The sequence below is a fragment of the Eretmochelys imbricata genome, chromosome 10, assembly GCF_965152235.1.
Source record: "Eretmochelys imbricata isolate rEreImb1 chromosome 10, rEreImb1.hap1, whole genome shotgun sequence".
Classification (NCBI taxonomy): Eukaryota; Metazoa; Chordata; order Testudines; family Cheloniidae; genus Eretmochelys; species Eretmochelys imbricata.
The window spans coordinates 31247545-31270040 of NC_135581.1; the positions used below are offsets into that span (position 1 = coordinate 31247545).

A 22496-nucleotide genomic window follows, 5' to 3' on the forward strand; every position below is an offset into this window, starting at 1 on the left:
TCCTACTCTTTTCATGCTCCAGGGGAGGTTCCTCTCAGGCAAGACAGTCTTTGAAGTGGGAGACAACCCCCCCGTTCCCCCCTTTCTTCAGGCAGCAGCTGCTGACCAAGCTAATCCTGCCCCCTACTATCAGGTAGGAATCTACCTGGAGAGTCTTCTACCTGCAGTCAGGGAGGGGGGGAAAGCATCATCACCTGGAGGATGTAAGTGTCCAGAATTCACTCAAATAATATTTAAATTTTTAAGACTGAGCATAGCTGTTTACTCTCCTTGAGCCTCCCTGTTTCCTGCAATGGCCTTATTGGATAGAAGATGCTTGAAGAGTATAGCCGGAGACACTTTAAGTGAACCTGTCTGCAGGCCTGGGCTAGGTCCCTGTCATCTAGGGAATGGCTGGGCATGGGAAAAACCTGTAGGAACTGAACAATGAAGTGGCCAGCCTAACTGGACTTCTTTGTGTTCTTAAATTAGGCTGCAAGTTCCAAGCCACGAAGACCCTGGTGAAGAAGCTGCCTTCCCCCCGCCTTCTTGAAGATCCTGAAGAGCTCCCAGATGGCTTTGCAGAGGAGGATTCTAGTTTGGACACTATAAAGCAGGAACCTAATCTCTCTCTAGGCACTCATTCCATAGATGAAGAGGGGGATATGACTGTGATTGAGGAGGTCAGACTTGAAGACCCCAAGGTAAGATATTATGGCTTGATACTTGCTCTCTTGTTGGTACAGCTGCTTGAAGTATGAGAATTCCTGCAACATTGGGCAGGTGACCCTCTGACTGACAGTTTTCTACTTTTCATAGCAAGACCTCCAGCTACAATCCCTTTGTTTCACATTGGTTATTTTGTCCCTCTGCTTTCCCATCTCCCTGCCCACATTCAATCTGGTTTTGTTTAAAGGTTATCAGCAGCCTAGTTGAGTCATGCAATTCAAAGTTTAGGGAATGGAATGAGAGGATGAAACTGCGTTCATAGGAACTTCCTCATTGTCAGTCTTTCAGCTCTGGGGGCTTGGGAAATGCCACTCCTTGCTTGCACACAGAGCAGACTTCGTTCTTTAGTCGCTATGCACATTGATCACCACTTGCCTAAAACATTCAGAAACAAGCATAGTCAAATGCCATAGGGCTAAAACTGAGTGAGATTTGTAGGAAGAGCAAGCATGTGCTAGACCTAAAGTCATCCTGTAGTTTGAGTGGTAGAGATCTGTGCTGAAGGTTCAAGGTTCAAAACCTGATGGTGATGCATGATATGGACATGGTTATTGCAGTTTGGTGGAAGTTAGACTAGTTGTTTAGGACACAAGCTTCAGACATGGGAAAGTTGGGTTCAGTTCTCTGCTCCACCAGACTCCCCTGTATGACCTTGGGCAGGTCACTTAGTCTGTGCTTCAGTTCCCATCTACAAGATGGGAATAAATAGTACTGATCTGCCTCACCAGGATGCTGAGAACATGACACATTAAAGTTGAGAGAGACTCAGATATTATGGTGATAGAGGGACAGATAGGAACTCCTTGAGTTTGTACAGATTGAATTTCCTCTCTCCATGCTCTTCACTAGAAGAACGCTGAGCAAAAGAAGGAAAAGCGCTCCAGAGCCACTGCAGTGGAGAGATCTCATGAAACATACCGGCTACTGAAGCGCCGAAATCTCATCGTAGAAGCTGTCCGAAACCTCCGCTTAATCGAAAGCTTGTTCACGTAAGACAGGGTCTGAAAGCTGTTTACTTGTTTAGTGGGAGCCTGAAGCATTATGGTAGCACAATCACTGCTTTGAAACGTCTGTGCACTTCATTACATGGTGGTTGATCTTGGTTTCCTGTCGACAGCATGTTCTGTACTGTAGGAATGCAGGTATTTACAGTTTAAGAGTAACTGCACTTTCAGCCCCCTCCATGGTCTGCTCAAGGAATGCCCTCACAGCCTCTAGTCCGTCTCCCTACTGACCAGAGGTATAGGTTTGCAGCCCCCTTATTCTTCACTGTGTTTATCCCAGCAGATCTGACAAAAGTCCTATCCCTGCACTTCACTTTGTCTCAGAGGGCTATTAACGGTATATGCCAGCAGCTACAAGTAACGAGAGTTCTGTCAAAGCACAGTACATTTATTTTAGGATAGGTCTGACACAATAAACATACAAAACAATAAAAGGTCTAAATGCGTATATAAGCTTCTTTGAGTGATGGTCCCTATGAGTATTCCACGTGTGGGTGCGGATGCATGCCATGCACTTGAGTCTGGAAGTATTTCTTGGTAGTGTTAGTTGACCCACACATACATAGTGCCTCTCCTCATGCTCCCAGCTGAGGGTGTAAGAGGTAGTGTGGGTTGACGCCTCTCCAGTTCCCTCTTACTGCCGCATGGCCTGAGTCGGAACCTACTGTTCCTTCATGCTCTTTGTTTTCTAAGCATGACCTACTTCTGCCTAGCTGTAAATAGTTTGTACATAGGTTTTCTTAGTGTTTAGATCATTTTTGGTATAATTAGTTTAGTTCTCTTCCCCGTTCAGGGACTGCATTCTGCCCCCTCACCTCTGCCCAGGACTATGCCCTGGATTCTGGGCTTAAAAAACTGTTTCCTGCCTGCACTCCTTCTCTCTGAGCAGGGAGCACCAGCGATGCCTCTCCTGCCTGGGTGAGACACACATTGCAGCTAACTGCGCCATTTGCAAATCCTTCTGCCCCAGACCCAGGAAGCCCACGAGCCCTGCCTTTGAAAATATCTGATGAAAGAAGCGATGAGACCCAGGGTGCATTGAATCCAGGCTTGGGAGATCCCCCTGTACAGCACCCCTCCAAGCATACATGACATTTAAAGTATCCTACAACATCTGAGCTAATGCCCCATTGAGATGTATGAGGCAGTTTGCAGCCCTGAGCGATTGTTTCGGGGTTTGCAGATGCAGCCAGAAATCATTGCCATGGTGCACACTCCTTTCACATTTTCAAGTTATTCTACACAAGTTATTATACGCATTAAACTTACCTTTGTTAAAATGAAAGCTGAGATTCTAGAAAACAGGATGGCAACCTCAGAAGAAGTGCTGGGTTGTTCTTATGGCACAACCTAGCCCAGTTCAAGTCTCAGTTTAGTTACTGGCTTAAAACCAGAAAAAAAACTTTCCTACATTATGACATCAGGCACATACCACACTGCAGTTGCTGTATCTTAGCCACTGTTTCTAAACACGTCACAATTTAAGTTTGCCAGAGGATGCTGATGACTAAATGTTCCTTTCAGGCAGTGACAAACGGAGCTTTCAGATGTGGGTTGAGCAGCCTGTGGCAGTTTTGGTGCAAGGTTAAAAATAGAATTAATTTTGACCACAAATTCACTATAGATTTTGCAGCTGTAAGCAGCATGGAAATGTCACTGCAGCTGAGAAGTGTAAGATGCTGTTTCATGTTCTAGGCTTCAGAAAATGATCATGGATCAGGAGAAGCAAGAAGGTGTTTCCACAAAATGCTGTAAGAAATCCATTGTTCGACTGGTACACAAGCTTTCCCAAGAAGGGCTCCTCAGATTCTACCGCACAACGGTCATTCAAGATGGCATTAGCAAAAAGGTAACTTGTTGCTCTGAGTCTTTGCTGCTGGGAACTGTGGCGGCAAAAATTGCTGCTTATACTGTGTATTATCAAGCTAGTCTTGGCCATTTTTTAATTTAGAACTAAATGACGTAACAGACAGGTAGAGCTTTCAGCACATTATATTAAATATTCTCTAATGTTGACACCCGTCAGGCCTTTCTTGTAGAAATACTTTGTTTTATTAGTAACACCCCAAAAAAGCTACCAAGAGACTACACTCAGCAAGCCAAGACTCCTCCTAATTAGTGCTTGGAGCTTCCCATTGTCACTTCTCTGGTAACTGGCTGGTTGCTCCCTCTCAGTATAGTTCAGACTGTCAAACAGTTCCCCTTTTTAGCCTTCTCTTGGAAAGCAAGAGCATGTGAAAACTTCATAAATTAGCCTTTGGGATTGAATTTTCCTAAGCTTGATCTTCATCCAAAATTGTCTGTGTTCTTTAAGTTGAAGCAAAATCTCTGCATCTGTTCTTGAGTTTCATGGAGGTAAAAACAAATTCTTTAATTTGAAATAATTATTGAAACTTCCTTCACACAACTCAAACTGGTGCTTGCTGTGTAAACAGTCCTCAGTGAGGAGATTTGCACATAATCATGAGTGAAAGTTACTGTTTGATAATCATCACTGAAAATTACTTGCTGTGCACGCACAGTAGAAAGTTTGTGAAATCTGAGTGCCTGACCTGAGAGAAGTCCTCAAGGTGCACTCCTTTTAATATGAATTTGTTGGTCTTATGGACTTCTGAAGTCTTTCATACACTTTTCAGCCTGTTACTAGCATTCAAAGCCAGATGGGACCATTGTGACCATCTGTTCTGAGGTCCTGTATAGCACAAGCCAGAGAGCTTCCACAAAATAATTTCTAGAGCAGAGCTTTTAGAAAAACATCCAATCTTGATTTTAAAATTGTCAGTGATGGAGAATCCACCATGTCCCTTGGTAAATTGTTCCAATGATTATTTACTCCCACTGTTAAAAATTTACACCTTATGCTGCCCTACATGGTTATATTCCCCTATATATATTTAAGATGTTTTTAAAAATTATACAGGTTTCAGCAGTTGAGGCAGTTTTAATTGCCTTTTCTGTCTTTAGTTTGTTCTTAAAAACTTAGGAAACATTTCTAAATGTATATGGTTCTCAAATGTAGTATGGGCCCCACCTACCTGTTCTGTTCCTTCATCTCCATCTGGAATATCAAGCCTCATGGGGGGCTCAAGTCTGAGGGCAGCTCCTGTTTCCTCTCTTCCTCTTATGTAGTTGACTCCTTGTCCCTGGGTCAAATCCTGCTCCTACTGAAGTCCAGGAGAGTTTTGGCATTGATTTCAGTTGGGCCAGGATTTCACCCTGGCCTCAGCTGCTTTTGCAGGCTGCTCTTTACAGTAAAAAATCCAGACAAGGCAGCTGGAAACAACCGCACCAAAGCCCAAATGCACCAGCTGATCATGGACCATCAACAAGTGATCTGAAGATCACAGCTTGGGAACCGTGAACGTAAAACATAAAGTATGTGCAGGGCATCAGATAATACTGCTTTTGTATGGTGATTAATTTCAATTTGTTCTGAATCAGTATAAGTAAATCTCCATACACTCTTCTGTTTTTACTTTGTTGTACAGGTAGAGTTTGTAGTTCACCCTTCGGTGAATCCTAATGACCCCCTGGTAAAAAGTGCCATTGAGCAAGTGCGTTTCCGGATCTCCAACTCAAGCACAGCAAACAGGCAAGTACTGTCTACAGTTCAGTGACTCCAATATTTGCAGTCTGAGATTCCTGTAATTTCCATCTTGTTTGTTCATTTCCTTAGTTGTGCCACCGTATCATGCATAGGGCTATTCTGCGTTATGTCCTTGAGTCTTGTTTTATTATTTATCTCTACATTTGTCTGTGGCACACCTGGGTGGGATAGCTGAGCCACTCACAAACAGTGATGAATTTTTTGAAGTATTAGCTTTGCTTTGTTTGGAGAAACTGAGGCACAGAAATTTGAGACTTGCTGAAGATCATGCAGGAAGTCTAATAGAGCCAGAAATAGAACGTGGATCTCTTGAATCCCAAGCCTTAACTCAAAGACTAATCTTGTAAGCCTGGCAGTTTTGATTTTTCAGCAGGTCTGTCTGGTATCAGCCTCACCTGCTCTAGCAAGTCTTAGGGACAGGCCCCAATTAGAAATCATATGTCTAAAGAGTAGATTGTTGTAAAGAGGCATGTGAAGTCTGCTTTCTCTTTTTTGTTCGAAACTGAATGTCTCATGCCAGATATACTTCACTAGCTCAATGGTTACCTGTGTCCTATTGTTTGAACACAGACAGCCTCCCCCTGATTGCTTCTTGCACATTTACAAAATCCAGACCAAGAGGATACTTGACAGCCTCTTGATTGCTTCCCTCCCTGGTCACATGTATTCAAACAGAGTCCAGCATGTGTCAGCGCATGAGGGCCACTGCTTCCTACACACACACCCTTCGGGGTCATGAAATACCTGATGGCTTCCTGACTGATTCAGAAGTAGTAGGGAAAGGACATCTCCCCTGACTTCTTCTCCCGTCACCTGGGGACCACTTCCTCCACATACATGTTACTAGGAGTGGGGCCATTCCTGCAAGCTTTCATGACACACCATTACCTAAGGGCTTTAGGTGACCCAGACTGTCAACTGAGGCTGGAGGTTTCCTCCTCAACACTTCTCACCCCTTGCATGGGACGGACTGATTCCTGGTGCTTCTTTCCCATTCGAGACTCACATTCCATTTAGATAGCAGGCTCACACATCTGTTTAGTGAAGGAGTCATACTTCACAATCGTAATCATTCCTCGCTTACAGCTGTTGTCTCCTACAACATATGAAACTGTTACTATCCTTTGGAGAATCATAGCCTCAGGCAGCGGCACCTCTTGTTGCTCCTTGCACACTCTCCCCTTTTGAAGCTTCTAGCTGATGCTCTCTGTGTTTGGAGTGACTTCTCTCTTGTAGCAGTCATAAGGGGTTGTCCTGGTGGTATGGTGTTCTGTGCAGCCCACTCCATTGTCAATTCAGGGAAATCCTTTTGTTCTTTGTGAATAGACCCACATCCTTCACCAGGAGACCCCCCCACTATCTCTCTCGTGAGAGCAAACATGCAAAACCCTTTTCCTCAGTAATGATTTGCAAGGAGAGGAGTTAGTCTTGGTTTTGTATGAAGATTTTCTTGCAGAACAGTGACTGTCACCTTGGCTGGTGATTGTTTGCAGAATTAATTATATTAGTGCCTGTTTGACTTTACCAATGTACCAATTTTCCTGTGTGGTTTCTATATAGGATTAAAGTTCCCCAGACACCAACACCCCAAGAGCATTTAGAGGAAGATAGTCTGGGGCAAGAGACTGCTGCTGTATCAGGGGAAATGCAAGGAACCTCTCCCTCTAATGCTGAAAATAATGGTCGGGCAAGGAAAACTGATTTGAAAATGGGCATAATGCAGCTAAAAAATTATCACCCTGTTACAGGTAAAACTAACTTCTACTCGTCCGTCAAATAATTCAGACAACTGGAGAAATTTTTCCATTTCTCAGATACAGGGTTTGAGAGATCCTCACACTTAAGATTTGTGTCCTAGAGTGAAATTCAGGTGGGAACTTCCTAGGTTCAGTGTACCAAAGCCATTCGTAGTGAAATGTAGCCCGTGGTGCTCCAGTAGTTCCTATGTGATGTGACTGCAGTTGGGAAAATGTTCCCATAGGTGGCTATGCCCAACTCTTCATCAGCAATTAAAAACCCCCTCTCCATCTACAATCACCAATAGGGATGCTAAAACTATAGCTCAGTTGGTCACTTTCTATAATATAGGGATTTTTTTATGTAGCCTTTGCTACACATGCATACCATCTTGGAGTACTGTGTACTACTGTGTGACAATGAAGTAGTACAGAAAAATATGCATTACAGCATACTAAAACAAGACTACAGTGAAGTAAAACAGTTCTAGGGAGTGCTGGCAACAACTCTTAAAGTTAGGATTGCCGAACGCTTTACAGAAATATTTATTGAACTTTTCTGCATCATTATTAACAATTTTTTACCATCTCCATCTACTAATAGGCCCATACCATTAGGATTTCTTTTGTTCCTGGTCTACTTAAAAATTCCTCTTTGTTGTCCTGGGCCCTTCCAACCATGAATTTTTCCCTGGTGTCTTTTAACTTCCCTTATCAATTTTCTACACTTCATAACTTCTGATTTATATTGATGGCTGTCATCTTCTCCTTTTCTTTGTTATATATTACATTTTTATTTCTAATTGCTTCCTTCAGTTCCCATCTTAACCAGAATGGGCTTTTACACAAAGTTCTTATTTGTGATTGTGGCTTTTTGGCTATCTGATAAACTCCTCTTAAACAGCTTCGAACTTTCATGCACGTTTGCGTGTCTAAATTTTTCCTCCCGATCAATTTAACTTGTAATTTCCCTCACTTTTAAGGAATTAGTCCTTTTATCTTTTTAATTTATTTTGTCTTTGCATTCAGTGGTTCATCTTCTTTTCTCTACAGTTCCAGGACTTGGGCGTTCCCTTGGCTTTCTTCCCAAAATGCCTCGGTTAAGAATGGTCCACATTTTCCTCTGGTACCTAATTTATGGACATCCTTTAAATGGGCAGCAACAGAAAGCATGCTATGATGGTGATAAAAGAGGCAGTCCACAGGGACTGGACACAAACACAGCTGTACCTGAAACCCATCCAGGTGCATCAGGAGATGATGAGGAGGAGGCTGCACCAGAAACTACGTGTGTGGCGAATCATGAAGTCCCTGCACAGGAGTCTGAAGTGGATCTGTGTAATGAGACAGGTAAGAACTGGCTCCTCATCAGATCAGGACTGTGTCTACATGGGGGAATTCTTGGGGTGGTGGGCAAGGGGGGGGGAATCCTCGCCACTTTTAATGCCAGTTACTCAGTGAGCATGCTCCGAAATATTGTTTCAATTGCTTGTAACACCACTTCCTCAAAGCTTACTTAAGGCACTGACCCTCATTAAAGGATTGGTACTGCCATGTTTTAGAGTTTGATTTCAGCTGTGGATGCTGTAGCCATGATTAAAATGTGGGGCACATATTGGAAATGGAGAACATGTACTTTAGCGAACTCAAAAAAGGAGGTGGTTTGGACCTAAGGCTTTGGATTGTCCCATTATTCAATGCTGGGCATAAGCCAACAACTCACTGCCTGAGTATAGGAAGAAGATTCTCTTATGCGTAGGTTATTCCATAATTGCTCATGGCGGGGATTAGCGTGCCTCCCTCTGAAGCTTCTGGTACTGGACACTGGCAGAAACGGGATACTAGGCTAGGTGGACTGCTGCTTTAAGTCTGTATTGCAGTTCTTATGTTTGTTTACAATTGTAAACCTGGCTTCAGATTTCCAATACTTCACTGGTCCCCAGATAGAACTAATAATTTTGTTCCATCTGTGATTCTAAACCAGCATCCTTTCTCTAGTGTATGTGGATGATATTTCGTGGATGCGCTACGTCCCTCCTCTCCCAGTACATAGGGAATTTGGGTACGGCTGGGCTCTTGTTAGTGACGTTCTTCTTTGCCTACCTCTCTCCATCTTTGTTCAGATAGTGCAAGTCAGCTACAAGGTACTGTGCTTTTGTTTTGCAATTCATATCCTGTATGATATAATGTCCATTGTTATTAACAGTACTTTACAAAGCAGCAGACATGCTTAGTCAGTATTATCTGCTCTTAAGACTATATAATCAGTTTCAGCTGGTAATCCATAGAAATTTAACTTTAGTTTTTGCCAGTTTGATTCCGGAAGAAAATAATCAATCCAAGATGAACAGCACTCTAGTACTATTGATTCATAGGACAATAATTTGCATGTGACTTACTGAAGACTTCACAGAACCCTGCTTTTGCCTGGTAAAATGAATTAACGTGACTAATGATTAGCCACTTTGTATGCACTGGCAATTCATAGATTCCAAGGCCAAAAGGAACCATTGTGATTATCTAGCCCAGGGGTCGGCAACCTTCGGCACGCAGCCCATTAGGGTAATCCGCTGGCGGACTGCGAGACGTTTTGTTTATGTTGACCATCCCACAGGAATGGCCCCTCGCAGCTCCCAGTTGGACATGGTTTACCATTCCTGGCGTACCACAGCTTCCGTTGGCCATGGTTTACCGTTCCTGGCTTACCACAGCTCCCGTTGGCTGGGAACGGCAAACCATGGCCACTGGGAGCTGCCGGGGGCCGTGCCTGCAGACGGTCAACGTAAACAAAATGTCTTGCAGCCCACCATTGGATTACCCTGATGGGCTGCATGCTGAAGGTTGCCGACCCCTGATCTAGCCTGATCTCCTGTATACCATGTTCCAGAGAACTTCCCCAGATTAATTCCTAGAGATCTTTTACAAAAACATCCAATCTCTATTTAAAAATTGTCAGTGATGAAGAAGCTACCTCCACCATTGGTAAATTTTTCCATGGCTAATTGCCCTCACTGTTAAAAATGTATGCCTAATTTTGAGTCTGAATTTGTCTAGTTTCAACTTCCAACCAGCTACTGTATCTTGTTGTACCTGTTCTGGCTAGATTGAAGAGCCCACTGTTAAATATTTGTTCCGTATGTAGGTACTTATAGACTGTAAGCAAGTCACCACTTAACCTTCTCTTTCTCAAGTTAAATAGATTGAGCTCCCTGAATCTATCACTATATGGTATGGTTTCTAATCCTTTAATCATTCTCATGGTTCTTCGCTGAATATCCTTCTTGGTGCTGATATTTATTATAAAAAAACCCAGATTCTGAAGGCAATTGTCACACTTAAGTGTGATACTTCAAAGACTAGTTAATCTCTAGTCAGTATTCTGATTAAATTTCAGTCAGTTTTCACATTTTGATAAAATTATTGTAAAATAATTTTTTTTAGGTGGATGGTCTTGAAGATTTTTTAAACAATCCTCTAAAAAAACATACACTGATCAGATGTCTTCCGAGGTCAGTCCGACAGCAGCTTCTTTATAAGAGGCAAGTACCTGTGGTGGTGGGATATGTCAAACTAAGTGGCTGTGGGGAGGAAGTGGGGTTGTTGATTGTTCTCGCAAGGACTACACTGGGCAAACTCTTTGCCCAGAAGAACTTTATGCTCGAAAAGATGAAAAACACACCAAAAGGTGGGGGAGGAAGAAGACAGCAACATTCAGGTAAAGTGACTGGGGTCTGGGTAGGTTGTCCATGTTGTCAGAGAACGAACAAGTTTTTCACATCAATCAGGCCTTCGGGGGGAAGAATTGCGACAGGTGCTGATCTAATTGGTTCTAGGCTTATTGAGAATATCGGATGGTTCAGGGCATGTGGTCAGTGAAAGAGCAGTGCCAACTGGCTAGCACTCTGGCCTGGACAGTTCACCTCATGGCACTGTCTTCTCTCTTCCCAAAGGAGAACATCCTGATTTGGTAATTAACTCGTCCACTATGATGTGTCAGCAAACAGAGTGGCACAGAAAACTTTAAATCTGGAATTTCCTAAATTTTGGGTGCTTGATTTTACAACCATAATGTTTTTAATGTAAGTTCCTAAATTTTAATAAAAAGCAATTAGAGAGAACAGAAATTTCATCATGTGGGACTGTATCAACCCACCACATGAGTCAGCAGGATTGGAACCTTTAGCTACATAGCACAGACTTCCATTTGAACTAATGGATTGGTGGTTGCACTAGCAGGCTGTTATCCTCTGTGAACCAGCCAGCAGAGGAGGATGAGACAGAGACAGACTTTGCCAGTGGGTGTCATAACAGTTTGCTACACAGCAGAGGAATGCTGAGACGTGGGAATTTGGGTTCTGTTCTAAATTCTTGATTAACCGCTAATGGTTACGAGTCTTTTCCCCATCTCTGTCCCAAACCAGCCTATCTGCTTGTATCACACCCAGCCGGTCCCTCTGCTTGTCACCCTCTGCATTCTAGTCAGGCAGCTTCCTCTTTCTCTTCCATGCTTCCTGGGTACCAGCCTGGGAAGTATTGGGAGCACAGCAGAGACACTCTTCCTGCTCTCTGTTCTGGTGCTTGGCACCGTAGCAGTCCCCATGAGCTTGGAGGAGCAATTGCAGGAAATGTACTTCTTGGCTCCTGCAGACCTGAGTAGGAGCATGCTCAGGGCAGATGAAATCTTCAGAGATTTTTAACTGCCAGCCTCAAACAAATCTCTACCATGCATATGCAAAGTGTGATGGGTTTTTTTCAGAGGCTTATAACTTGCCAAATTTGGGTGGGTATTCTTGGAAACACCAAAAAGCACCTTTCTGATCCCAGCAGCCCCTTCTGAGAAATTTAAAGTTCATGCTTCAACATTTGGAGACACTAGAGTGTTATATGACTATTTAATATGTCTGTTAAAATATGTTATTGCTCGTGCCTGTTTTTACAGTTTAGTGTAAATTAGTGACATGTATCACGTTTAATTTATCATGAATTCAAAATGTAACACGTCCAACTATGTTGCAGGAGATACATCTTTTCAGTGGTGGAAAACCTGCAGAGGTTATGTTGCATGGGGCTGCTACAGTTTGGCCCAACTGAGAAATTCCAAGATAAAGATCAGGTAATTTATTTAAAATTTGAATATTACTCTACTTTTTGTTCTGATGATGATGATAAAATAAGAGTTCTTACATTTGCGATGAGCTTAAATATTTGACTCTGGGCTAAAATGCAACTGTGCAATTTTTAGTGAAATATTGGAAGTTTCATGGATAATTTCTGACCATTATTCTGGGACAAGACTTCACAGATATTGAGCCAGATTCCTACAAACTATATGCAGTGATGATCCAGAAGTCTCCAGAATGTCAGCACCCTGTCTGGAACTTACCAGGCTGTGATGGGTTGGATTACAGAAACCCCCTTTGGGACTGCCACCTGATGTGTTGAGACTACCCCGAGCCTGTTTCCCTTGGCAGCTTGGGACTTCAGTGCCCTGCCTGGTTTGACACGCTAGCCTGCTGCAAACCCAGACCCAGGTCTGAACCACGTCCCACGTTAAGCTGCAGGCTTAACTGAAAACAGCTTAAGAAGTGTTCCTGTCTCCAACACTCAGATGCCCAGCTCCCAATGGGGTCCAAACCCTAAATAAATCTGTTTTACCCTGTATAAAGCTTATCCAGGGTAAACTCATCAATTGTTCACCCTCTATACCACTGATAGAGAGAGATGCACAGCTGTTTGCCCCCGCAGCTATTAATACATACTCTGGGTTAATTAGTAAAAAGTGGTTTTATTTAATACAAAAAGTAGGATTTAAGTGGTTCCAAATACTAACAGACAGAACAAAGTGAATTACCAAGTAAAATAAAACAAAACATGCAAGTCTAAACCTAATACAATAAGAAAGTGATTACAGATGAAATCTCACCCTCAGAGATGCTCCAATAAGCTTCTTTTACAGACTAGGCTCCTTCTAGTCTAGGTCCAGCAATCGCTCACACCCCTGTGGTTACTGTCCTTTGTTCCAGTTTCTTTCAGGTAGCCTTTCGGGGTGGAGAGGCTATCTCTTGAGCCAGCTGAAGACAAAATGGAGGACAAAAGCTCCCAGGGGCTTAAATAGATTTTCTCTACATGCATACAAATAGGATGAATATATTCAGTAGAACATAACCTTTGCAGAGATATGTTACACGGCATATGTAGCATAAAACATATTCCAGTTATGTCATATTTACATTCATAAGCATATTTCCATAAGGCATCATGGGGTGCAACGTCACACTGCCTTAACGTGTTTGCCTCCATTACTGGGAACTCGGGTGCCATGTAAATCCTGCATTGGGAGATGTGGCTTTTTGAAAACAGAACTGTGAAAGGTGTCCCTTTGGGATTAAACACACTTATACAATCATTCATTACTGAATTAAAGACAATAGTTCTTGCATACACAGTGGACTACATAATCAGAGTAGAACAAACCAGTAAGAGGAATTCCAGGCATAAATAGTTTACTTCAGTAAAATTCTGACTTGAGCAGGTGATATATTCTACCACAACACAGTTGATAACAATCTCTGAAATTGTATTCCTGATCCTAGCCATTGGGTGATGATAGATTGTCTCTCTGTAGAACCCAGAATAGGTTCCCTAATCACAGAGTGAAGTGCCATCACGGGGCAAGATGACAACAATGTGCAAAGTGGTTGTTGCCAGTATGGGCCACTTGGAATAGATGGAGTTGTGTGTCCTGCTAAAATAGCCATTTCAGCAATTTTACTTACAGGTGTGAAACCTTGTGTATTTCACAGGTATTCGTCTATACGAAGAGAAATGCAGTGATTGTTGATACTACTATCTGTGACCCTCACTATAACCTGGCTCAAAGCAGTCGCCCATTTGAGAGACGTTTGTATGTTTTGAACACTATGCAGGACGTAGAAAACTTTTGGTTTGATTTGCAGTGTGTCTGCCTTAATACTCCATTAGGTATGGTATGATCCAGCATTCTCTGTCATTTCCACCTTCATCCTTTATATCCTTTGCTTCCCTTGCACTTTGCCATGAAGTAAGGCAGATTCGATCTTGTCACCTTTAACTTACTGTCTCTGAACCCCTATGGGCAAGTATCTGTCTGTTCTGCAGCTTATTGTCTAAGCTTTTGAAATATTAACCTTCTTGATCGATTTTTGTGATTGGCACTATTTGGGGTGTATGTAATCTGAAACTGACTGGAAATCTCCAAATAAGGGCAGGGGTTAAGGTGCAGCATGGAGCACAGTCAACAGTACAGGGCATGTTGCACTCCTGGCTTCTGCCCTTGGGGACCAGAAAACTTTAGGATTTGGTGTTTGTCCATCTCTTGCTACAGAGCTGAGAGCCAAGAATGAGACTCATGCAGGTTAATACCTTCAGAGCAGAGGTACAAGGCAAATTATTCACCTCCCACCCCCTTACAGGGCCTAGTTCGGTCCTTGCCAAGCAAGCTAAAAAATACTTGTTGCCAACATGTTTTTATCATGATTTCCCTGGCTAGCATGGGCAGAGATCTTTTTTCTGAGAACCATGTTGTTAAACCTTCCATTAGATACTCTGACATAGCCCATAAGTACAGGTTCATCAAAGTAATAAGTATTACAGTTGTAAGCGGTTACAGTATTTTCGCAATCGGGGAGTGTCTTTTTGGTGGTGGTGGGTTTTTTTTAATAAAGGTAGAGTAGTGCACTAGCAATAATTGGTTAAAGAGCAAAAGCTTCTAAAACCAAAAGCAACTTTTTTTGTTTCTGTAACTTGAAAGCAGCCAAGCAGAATGATCCATTTGCAGTTTCATCCTCCTTTTTATATTGAAGCAGTTTTTTTCAGAAGGCATTAGACAACTTTGTGTAATTGAGCCGATGTCCATTTTGGCAGTGCTATAATTGTGCTGCTGCTCTCAGACTGTGTGCAGTAGTATATGTTTACCAGGCTGTCATAGATATAATGTACGTCTGGCTCCCTGTAATATGGGGATTTGTGTACTGTGCCACCAACATAATGCTTTGGAAAGCTGTAGGGTTTTTAACAAATTGTCTGCTTGAGCCTTGAGAGAAAACAGCAAAACTATGTGTTAGGCTTCAGCTTATACTGAGCCTATGGGTCAGGTGCTCTCCTTCATTCAAGGCCCAGCCTGCTGTTCTGTCAGCACGAAGGGCCAAAACCCAAATGGATCTGGCCAGCTCAGAATTTCTCCCAGTGTGGGGGACCTCTCAGCTGGTACAGGTCCATCCTGCACTATTCCTCCAACCCCACCCCAGTGTAGGGGGCACATTGGATAGGAAGGTAGCATGGCTGCTTCACATTGAGTTCAAGCAATCCTAAACTGGCTGTCTCTTGAGGACTATTAGCAGTCCATTTTCCAAGGAACTACTCTAATCTCTGGGGTCTGTGCCCAGAGCATCAGTGTGCAGCATACTTCCTGATGGGTACCACCACCACTCTCCTGTGCTAAGTAGATCTCTATGTTGGAATTTAAGGTCCAGGCCATGAGCCTCACAAGCAACTATGTTATGAAAGCAGCATGTCTGATACCTAAAGAAAGTGGTAGAGGATGTTTCTGACTCTCTTAGCATTTCTGTTTCAGTGAAACATCTGCCCCACTCATTTGCCCAACTGTTTTGCCATGGTGGCAGCAAGCAGCCAGAAACGGGATTGGGGAGAGACTGGAACATAACTCTTCATACTGATAGTAACCGAAGTACATTTGTGTGTTTAGGAGTCGTCCGCCATCCTCGTGCAAAAAGAAGTAATCTTCAGGGTGAGGAGGCCAGCACCACATTGGATGTGCAGATGGAACAGGAGTCAGCAGTGGATAAGCATAATCTTGAACGAAAGTGTGCAATGGAGGAATACACCTCGTATGTCTCTTTCCAGCTTTCTGTGTCACTGAGTAGATGGATTATTAAGAACAGAACAGTTCATTTTAAGAGTATTATACTGATAGTAAAAAGAAAAGTAGTACTTGTGGCACCTTAGAGACTAACAAATCTTTTGAGCATAAGCTTTCGTGGGCTACAGCTCACTTCATCAGATGCAGTCAGTGGAAGTTAGCATCGTAATACTTAATCTGGTATGTCTTTCTGTTTTAGAGTCCATCTAACCAATAGGGAAGATAGTTGATCAGTCCTGTGTTTTCAGTTAGCAGACTAGTTTAAAGACCAGGGTGGTGGTGAAGTGACCAGTGAGAAAACTGGGCTCAAATTTCCTCCTGTATCCAACAGCAAGGAGTGTTGTTGAAGACTTTTGGATGATGTTTAAGAAGCATCACTGTGGCAGTGCTAATGTTTGAAGATTCTCTGTGTCCACCCTTTATATAATCCTGTGTAGTGCTTTGCTTCACCATGACTAGACCTTCAAAAACTGCCTGGAGACATTTTCCTAATTCAGTCCTTTGATTAGTATGAGCCCATTGTTATGTATGCAGTAATGTCAGTAACTGCACACATGCTGCATTGGGATATATAGGTAGAACACCCATCAGCATTAATGAAAGTCACACTTCAAGCTATATGCGCTTTTTAAAAAAAAAAAATTATATATATACAGGTGAAGGGTTAACCTTCTGCTCTGCTGTAATAAAGAAACCCCAGAGTCTGTTATAGATCAGTCAGTGTTTCCAAAAAGTTGAATACTGTGGTTGGGTTTTACAAAAGTACCTAAGTTACATGAAGGTCAATGGAATTTTTGCTTTTCAGTCAGGTGTTTTTGTAAATCGCACCCTATGCATTTTAAGTTAGTAGCAGTACTTTTCTGCTGCATTTGGGGAACCTGATTCCAGTGAACCGTGTTGCCAGACTGAATTTTTCATTTCCTCTATCTAGCTCCTTAAGTGGTCCCCATCACAATACTGTCTGATAGCCTATTAAAAATTTATCTCTGCCTAGTTATGACTTGTAATTATGCTCGAGCCGGTTGTGACAGCATAGTTAAGGCTGACGCTTAACAGGAATTTTAAACCTTCAACAAAAAATTCATAAAATAATCTGGTCTAATATTTGAGTTTTTCATAGTGGGTAGATGAAAAATGGAGTGATATAAAGAGAATCACAAGTTCTAAAATGACCACTTTTTGACATTTGAACTGGATTGTCTTATCTTTTGTTTTAAGACCTTCTTGCAATAAATCTGAAACTCTCATGCCTTGTGCCATGTGTAGCTTCACACGAGCTCATTAATAAGTATCAGTCATGTGAAGTAGTAGTTTTTAATCTCATGATTCATAACTTTTTCTTTGTAAATGAAAAACTTGCCAAGATAAATACTGTGTATTTAGGAGTGGCAATATTGCTACGCTGTACTGTCACATACTGCCTTCTTCAACAGCATATCTGAGTGCCTCCCCATAGTGTATTAAGCAGTGTGAAAAACATCTGTCCTGTTTCTCTCACTCATCCTCTCCCTTAGACTTCTGCAAGGAATTTGACTTGGTACCACATTACATTTTGAATAAAAAAACTAGAAAGATATAAAATTAACATGGCGCACATTAAATGGATTAAAAGCTGGCTAACTGATAGGTCTTAGAATGTAATTGTAAACGGGGGATCATCATGCTGGTATGTTTCTAGTGGGGTCCCACAGGGATTGGCTCTTGGCCCTATGCTATTTACCATTTTTATCAATGACTTGAAAGAAAACACACACTAATCACTGATGAAGTTTGCAAATGACACAAACAATGGGGGGGGGGGGGGGAGTCGGTAAATGATCAAGATGATAAAACTGATACAGAGCAATTTGGATCACTTGGTAATCTGTGTGCAAGCAAACAATATGCATTTTAATATGGTTAAATGAAAATGTATACATCTCAGAAAAAAAGAATGCAGGGCCATACGTACAGGATGAGGGACACTATTCTGGGAAGTAGTGAATCTGAAAAGATCTGGCTATCGTGGTGGATAATCAGCTAAATATGAGCTCCCAGTGTGACACTGTGGACAAAAGGGCTAATGCGATCCTTGGATGCATAAATTGGAATCTTGAGTAGGACCAGAGAGATTATTTTATCTGTGTTTTTGACACTGGGGCGTCAACAGCTGGAATGCTGTGTCCAGTTCTGGAGTCCACAATTCAGGAAGGGTGTTGCTAAATTGCAGACAGTTCAGAGAAGAGACATGAGAATAATTAAAGGGTGAGAAACCATGTCTTCTAGTTCCATGAGTCTATTACTATATCTATTTAGCTTAAGAAAGAGAAAGTTAAGGGGTGACTTCATTACAGTTGATAAGTACCTACATAGGGAACAAATATTTGATGATGGACTCTTCACCCTACCTGACAAAGGTATAACAAGATTGAGTGGCTGGAAGTTTAAGTTAGACTAATTCAGACTGAAAGTAAAGCATAAACTTTTAGCAGTGAGGGAGATTAACTATTGGAACAATTGACAAAGTAGATTCTCCATCACTGGCAACTTTTTAATCAAGATTAGATTTCTAAAAGATATGTTATAGTTCAAACAGGAATTAGGCCAGAGAACTTCCCTGACTTGTATTGTGCAGGAGGTCAGAGCAGAGTGAGCCTTTCTGGTCTTATACACTCTGAACTGTGTGTTTGTTTTGATTTTTTGGTAGAGTGTTGTTTGTTGAGATGCTGCTTTGTGTTAGAGAAAGCAGGTTGAAGAACTACATCTTTCACTTGGAGCAGAAGATGGTGAGGTCTTTAATTCCCGTGGGAGCTCATGCCCCCCAAAAAGTTCTGTCTCCTGCACACCCTCTTAGGGAAACCTCCATCACCCTTGACTCAGAGTGAGACCCATTAAATTCCTCTGTAAACCTAAACGAAAGTTCCTTGCACTGGCAGCCAGGAGCCTATGAGTTCAAATCTCAGCTCTAATGACTGATGTCTTTATTTCCATGCATCTCATCACCTTTACTATTGACCACGACCATGAGCCTGAAATTCAGAAGGTAATCAAGTGTGAGCCACTGCCAGCTCCATTTTACAGATAAAGCTGTGTTCTTTTAGGCCTTTGTGCTATCTCAGTTAAAAATTCTGTTAGCTGAATTCTAACATCAGTTTCATCTTGGCAAACTTTATCTCCAGTTGGGTGGCACAGATCTTAGTAAGAGCAGAATTATGTCCTGCAGTTTAATCTAAGTTAACAGTTCTGCAGTCTCTTTGGTTGCAATTTCTAATATTCAGTTCTTTTCTCTAAAATTGAAAAGTCAGTTCACTGGATCCTGAGTACCTAAGCTGAGTAGAAAAGCTGACATTGTTGCCAACTTTTTGGTGTGAGCAATGGAGTGTGCGCCTTTTCCTGCAGTTTTGCACCAGCTCACTAGCTGTTGAGGTGTACACAAAGTCGTCTAGCAAATGTCTTGTCAGTTATTCTTGCAAGTCTGTTACTATGTATTTTGTTTCTTTTCCTCAGAGGAAGTCGAGAGGTGGTGGATGATGGATGCATTCCCGGGGATGGGATGGGAGCTGGGGGTCTGGATTCCAGCTTTTATGGACATTTAAAACGCAATTGGATATGGACAAGCTATATCATTAATAAAACTAGGAAGGTAAGGATTTTTAAATGGATTTATTATATAGCAATGGCTTGACTTTATTTAAACTTTTAACTTCTAGTATTTTTAAGAGTTGTTGAAATATTAATAGAAATGTTTGCTACTCTAGTTGTGTGCATTCCCAAGGACACATATCCTTGTAAGGTTTTTCCTTATCAAGGCATCTTTATAAAAACATGAAAGGTAGCAGATGGCAAATGAATAGTTGCCCTGGTGAATTTTGATATTCAGTGGATGGAATATTTGTCTGAACTGTGAAATGCAGTCTGAGTTATGGTTCCCTTCAGTACATGTGCTTTACTGAGATTTGCTTTAACGGCACATTCGGCCAAAGGAGAATTCACTACCCAAACACATAATTAATATGAAGGTAAAAGGTTGCTGAATAGTGCTTTGTACACTTCCAGAACATGGAATTTGGTGGCTGAACATTGAAACCTCCAAAAAGCATTAAATGCACACAACAAACATTAGAAAATCTGTCAGTACAGGATAATGCCTCCCATGCCATTCTCCCATCTGACCTTAACTCTGCCCCCTGTGAGTGCAGCCCTCCGGAGTCCCTGGGGGATATCACAGTACTGTACAGCTCTTTCAAGATATGAAGGTTAGGGAAGAAAAGAACAGTGTTCCAGGGGGAGAGGAGGAGGAGTGTAAGGTGTTCAAAAGCCTCTGATCCCTTGCTGAGACTCTTTTCTCAGTTATGTCTGTCAGCCCACCACATATACTGCCCGTATTAATGGTGCAGCACAGAGGGTCCATGGAAGTGTGCAAATAAGAGTACAGATTTGGAGTTGTAGTGGCCACACAGAAAACGGAAGATATTGTTGGGAATGGCTAAAGTTCTGCTTTATTGCTATTTCCATGGAGTTAGAGATATGGTTAGGTGGAGTGGTAGGGTGGATGGAGTGCATTTCCTGGTTTTCTAATGTTTGTGTTTTGTTTTGTGTGTATTTCCTGCTTCTTGGAAATTCATATGGCGTTTAGAGCACTTTGAAAAGCAGTTTTATAGAGAAATTGCTGCTCAGTCTTAACTATGATACAGCCTTAGAGCACCCCTACCATAAATTCCTTAAATTCTTAGTTCCTCTCTACTTTTCCTCCACAAATTTTTACTTGACGGAATTAGTATGAAGTTCAGAACTTCCAACAATGGTGGTGGTTTCAGTACAACTTTAGAAATGTTTTTAAACTATCCATATATTTAGTGGTGATCACGTTACTAGATCAACCTTGACTCATGTCAGGAGGCTTTCTACTGCTTATGTTAAAAATCTCTTTCTGAAAACTGTCCAGAACACATTCTTCTCTCAGAAATATCTTGAATTTATTAATATTAGAGTGTGTACTCCTTGGTGCTTACATCTTGACTTGGTGGATGTTCCGTTGCTTTTAGGAAAGTGCCGTTCCTGAAAATGGACTTACAGTGAGACTCCAGACTTTCTTAACAAAACACCCCCTTCCACTCAGTACTGGAGGTAACATAATGGTGCATATAAAATATGTAATTGCGTTAGAACTATGATCCTCTTTCTCAAACCCACAGTGATGATGTGAGTTCTTCACACCCTTCCCATAATATGAGCTATTCTAGGTCATTACTGAAACAGTGAAAACTTTATTTCCTATTTCTGGATGAGTGTGACAGAATTTGGTCATTTGTACTTCATCCTGGAGAGTCTAAGGCCTGCTCAACACTGGGGGGGGGGATCAATCTAAGATACGCAACTTCAGCTACGAAAACAGTGTAGCTGAAGTCGACGTATCTTAGATTGACTTAGAATCACTTACTTCGCGTCCTCGCGGCGCGGGATCGACAGCTGCCGCTCCCCCGTCGACTCTGCTTCCACCTCTTGCAGTGGTGGAGTTCCGGAGTTGACAGCAGAGCGATAGGGGATCGATTTATCGCGTCTACACTAGACGCAATAAGTCGATCCCCGATAGATCGATCACTACCCGCCAATCCAGCAGGTAGTGTAGACGTGGCCTCAGAAGCACATCTTGCAGAAAGGCCAGACAGACACACATTCTACATGACTGACAAGCCAGAAGCTTTTTCAGATCTTTCTACTGTAGCCATAATTATATCAGGCGTCTTATACTTCCAACTGTGATGTAGAATATAAAACAATTTTCACATTTTCATACTTTCCCAAAACATCAGTCTTTTTTGGCTGAATTTTTTTCCTTATTGAGGTGCCTCTGCTTAGTTTAAAGAATATTGCTTTTTTGTTTTAAGCCAAAGTTAGAAATTTTTGAAAATGTATTACTAAAGAAACAAAAAGAAAAGTAGTACTTGTGGCACCTTAGAGACTAACAAATTTATTTGAGCATAAGATTTCGTGAGCTACAGCTCACTTCATCGGATGCTGTAGCTCACGAAAGCTTATGCTCAAATAAATTTGTTAGTCTCTAAGGTGCCACAAGTCCTCCTTTTCTTTTTGCAAATACAGACTAACACGGCTGCTACTCTGAAACCTGTAAGTATGAACAGTAGACTCTTTAGTCAATCTATAGACAAGTGGTAAAATGCAATTAGCATGCTTTTAAAATTGATGAATTTTGATGAAAATGATGGGGCCTGATGAATTTAAATATTCAAAACTTTAAAACCTGCCCAAGTCCCAAGTTTTCGTCATACTTGTCTTGTTTTGTAGAGCTCATTGAAATGTATAAACTGCAAGCCATGTTTGAAGAGAATCTGTGTAGCCTGAGTGTTTTTATTATTAACTTTTTAAAGTGGAAGTGGAATCTTTTTATTTAACACTAACTTGAGATAAGGTGGCTCACTTGCTGACTTCAAAAATGAGTAACTTTGAAACTATCAAACCATTTTCTTCAAATTTGGTTTTATTTTAATTCCCAGTAAGTTGGAAGAAATTAAATGCAATAGAGC

At 41.8% G+C, this 22496-nt stretch overlaps 1 protein-coding gene across 2 annotated transcripts in view; it reads left to right on the top strand.

Annotated features, from left to right (window-relative positions):
• GTF3C1 (general transcription factor IIIC subunit 1) overlaps positions 1-22496 on the top strand; it is an 81248-nt gene that overhangs the window by 28715 nt on the left and 30037 nt on the right. For both annotated transcript variants that reach the window (XM_077827689.1, XM_077827690.1), the window contains 13 exons: positions 472-683; positions 1558-1697; positions 3408-3561; positions 5201-5304; positions 6880-7067; positions 8109-8405; positions 9054-9199; positions 10497-10594; positions 12072-12168; positions 13859-14036; positions 15799-15940; positions 19459-19594; positions 20997-21078. In XM_077827689.1, the coding sequence (XP_077683815.1) occupies positions 472-683; positions 1558-1697; positions 3408-3561; positions 5201-5304; positions 6880-7067; positions 8109-8405; positions 9054-9199; positions 10497-10594; positions 12072-12168; positions 13859-14036; positions 15799-15940; positions 19459-19594; positions 20997-21078 (1974 nt within the window). The remainder of the gene's footprint in view (positions 1-471; positions 684-1557; positions 1698-3407; positions 3562-5200; positions 5305-6879; positions 7068-8108; positions 8406-9053; positions 9200-10496; positions 10595-12071; positions 12169-13858; positions 14037-15798; positions 15941-19458; positions 19595-20996; positions 21079-22496) is intronic.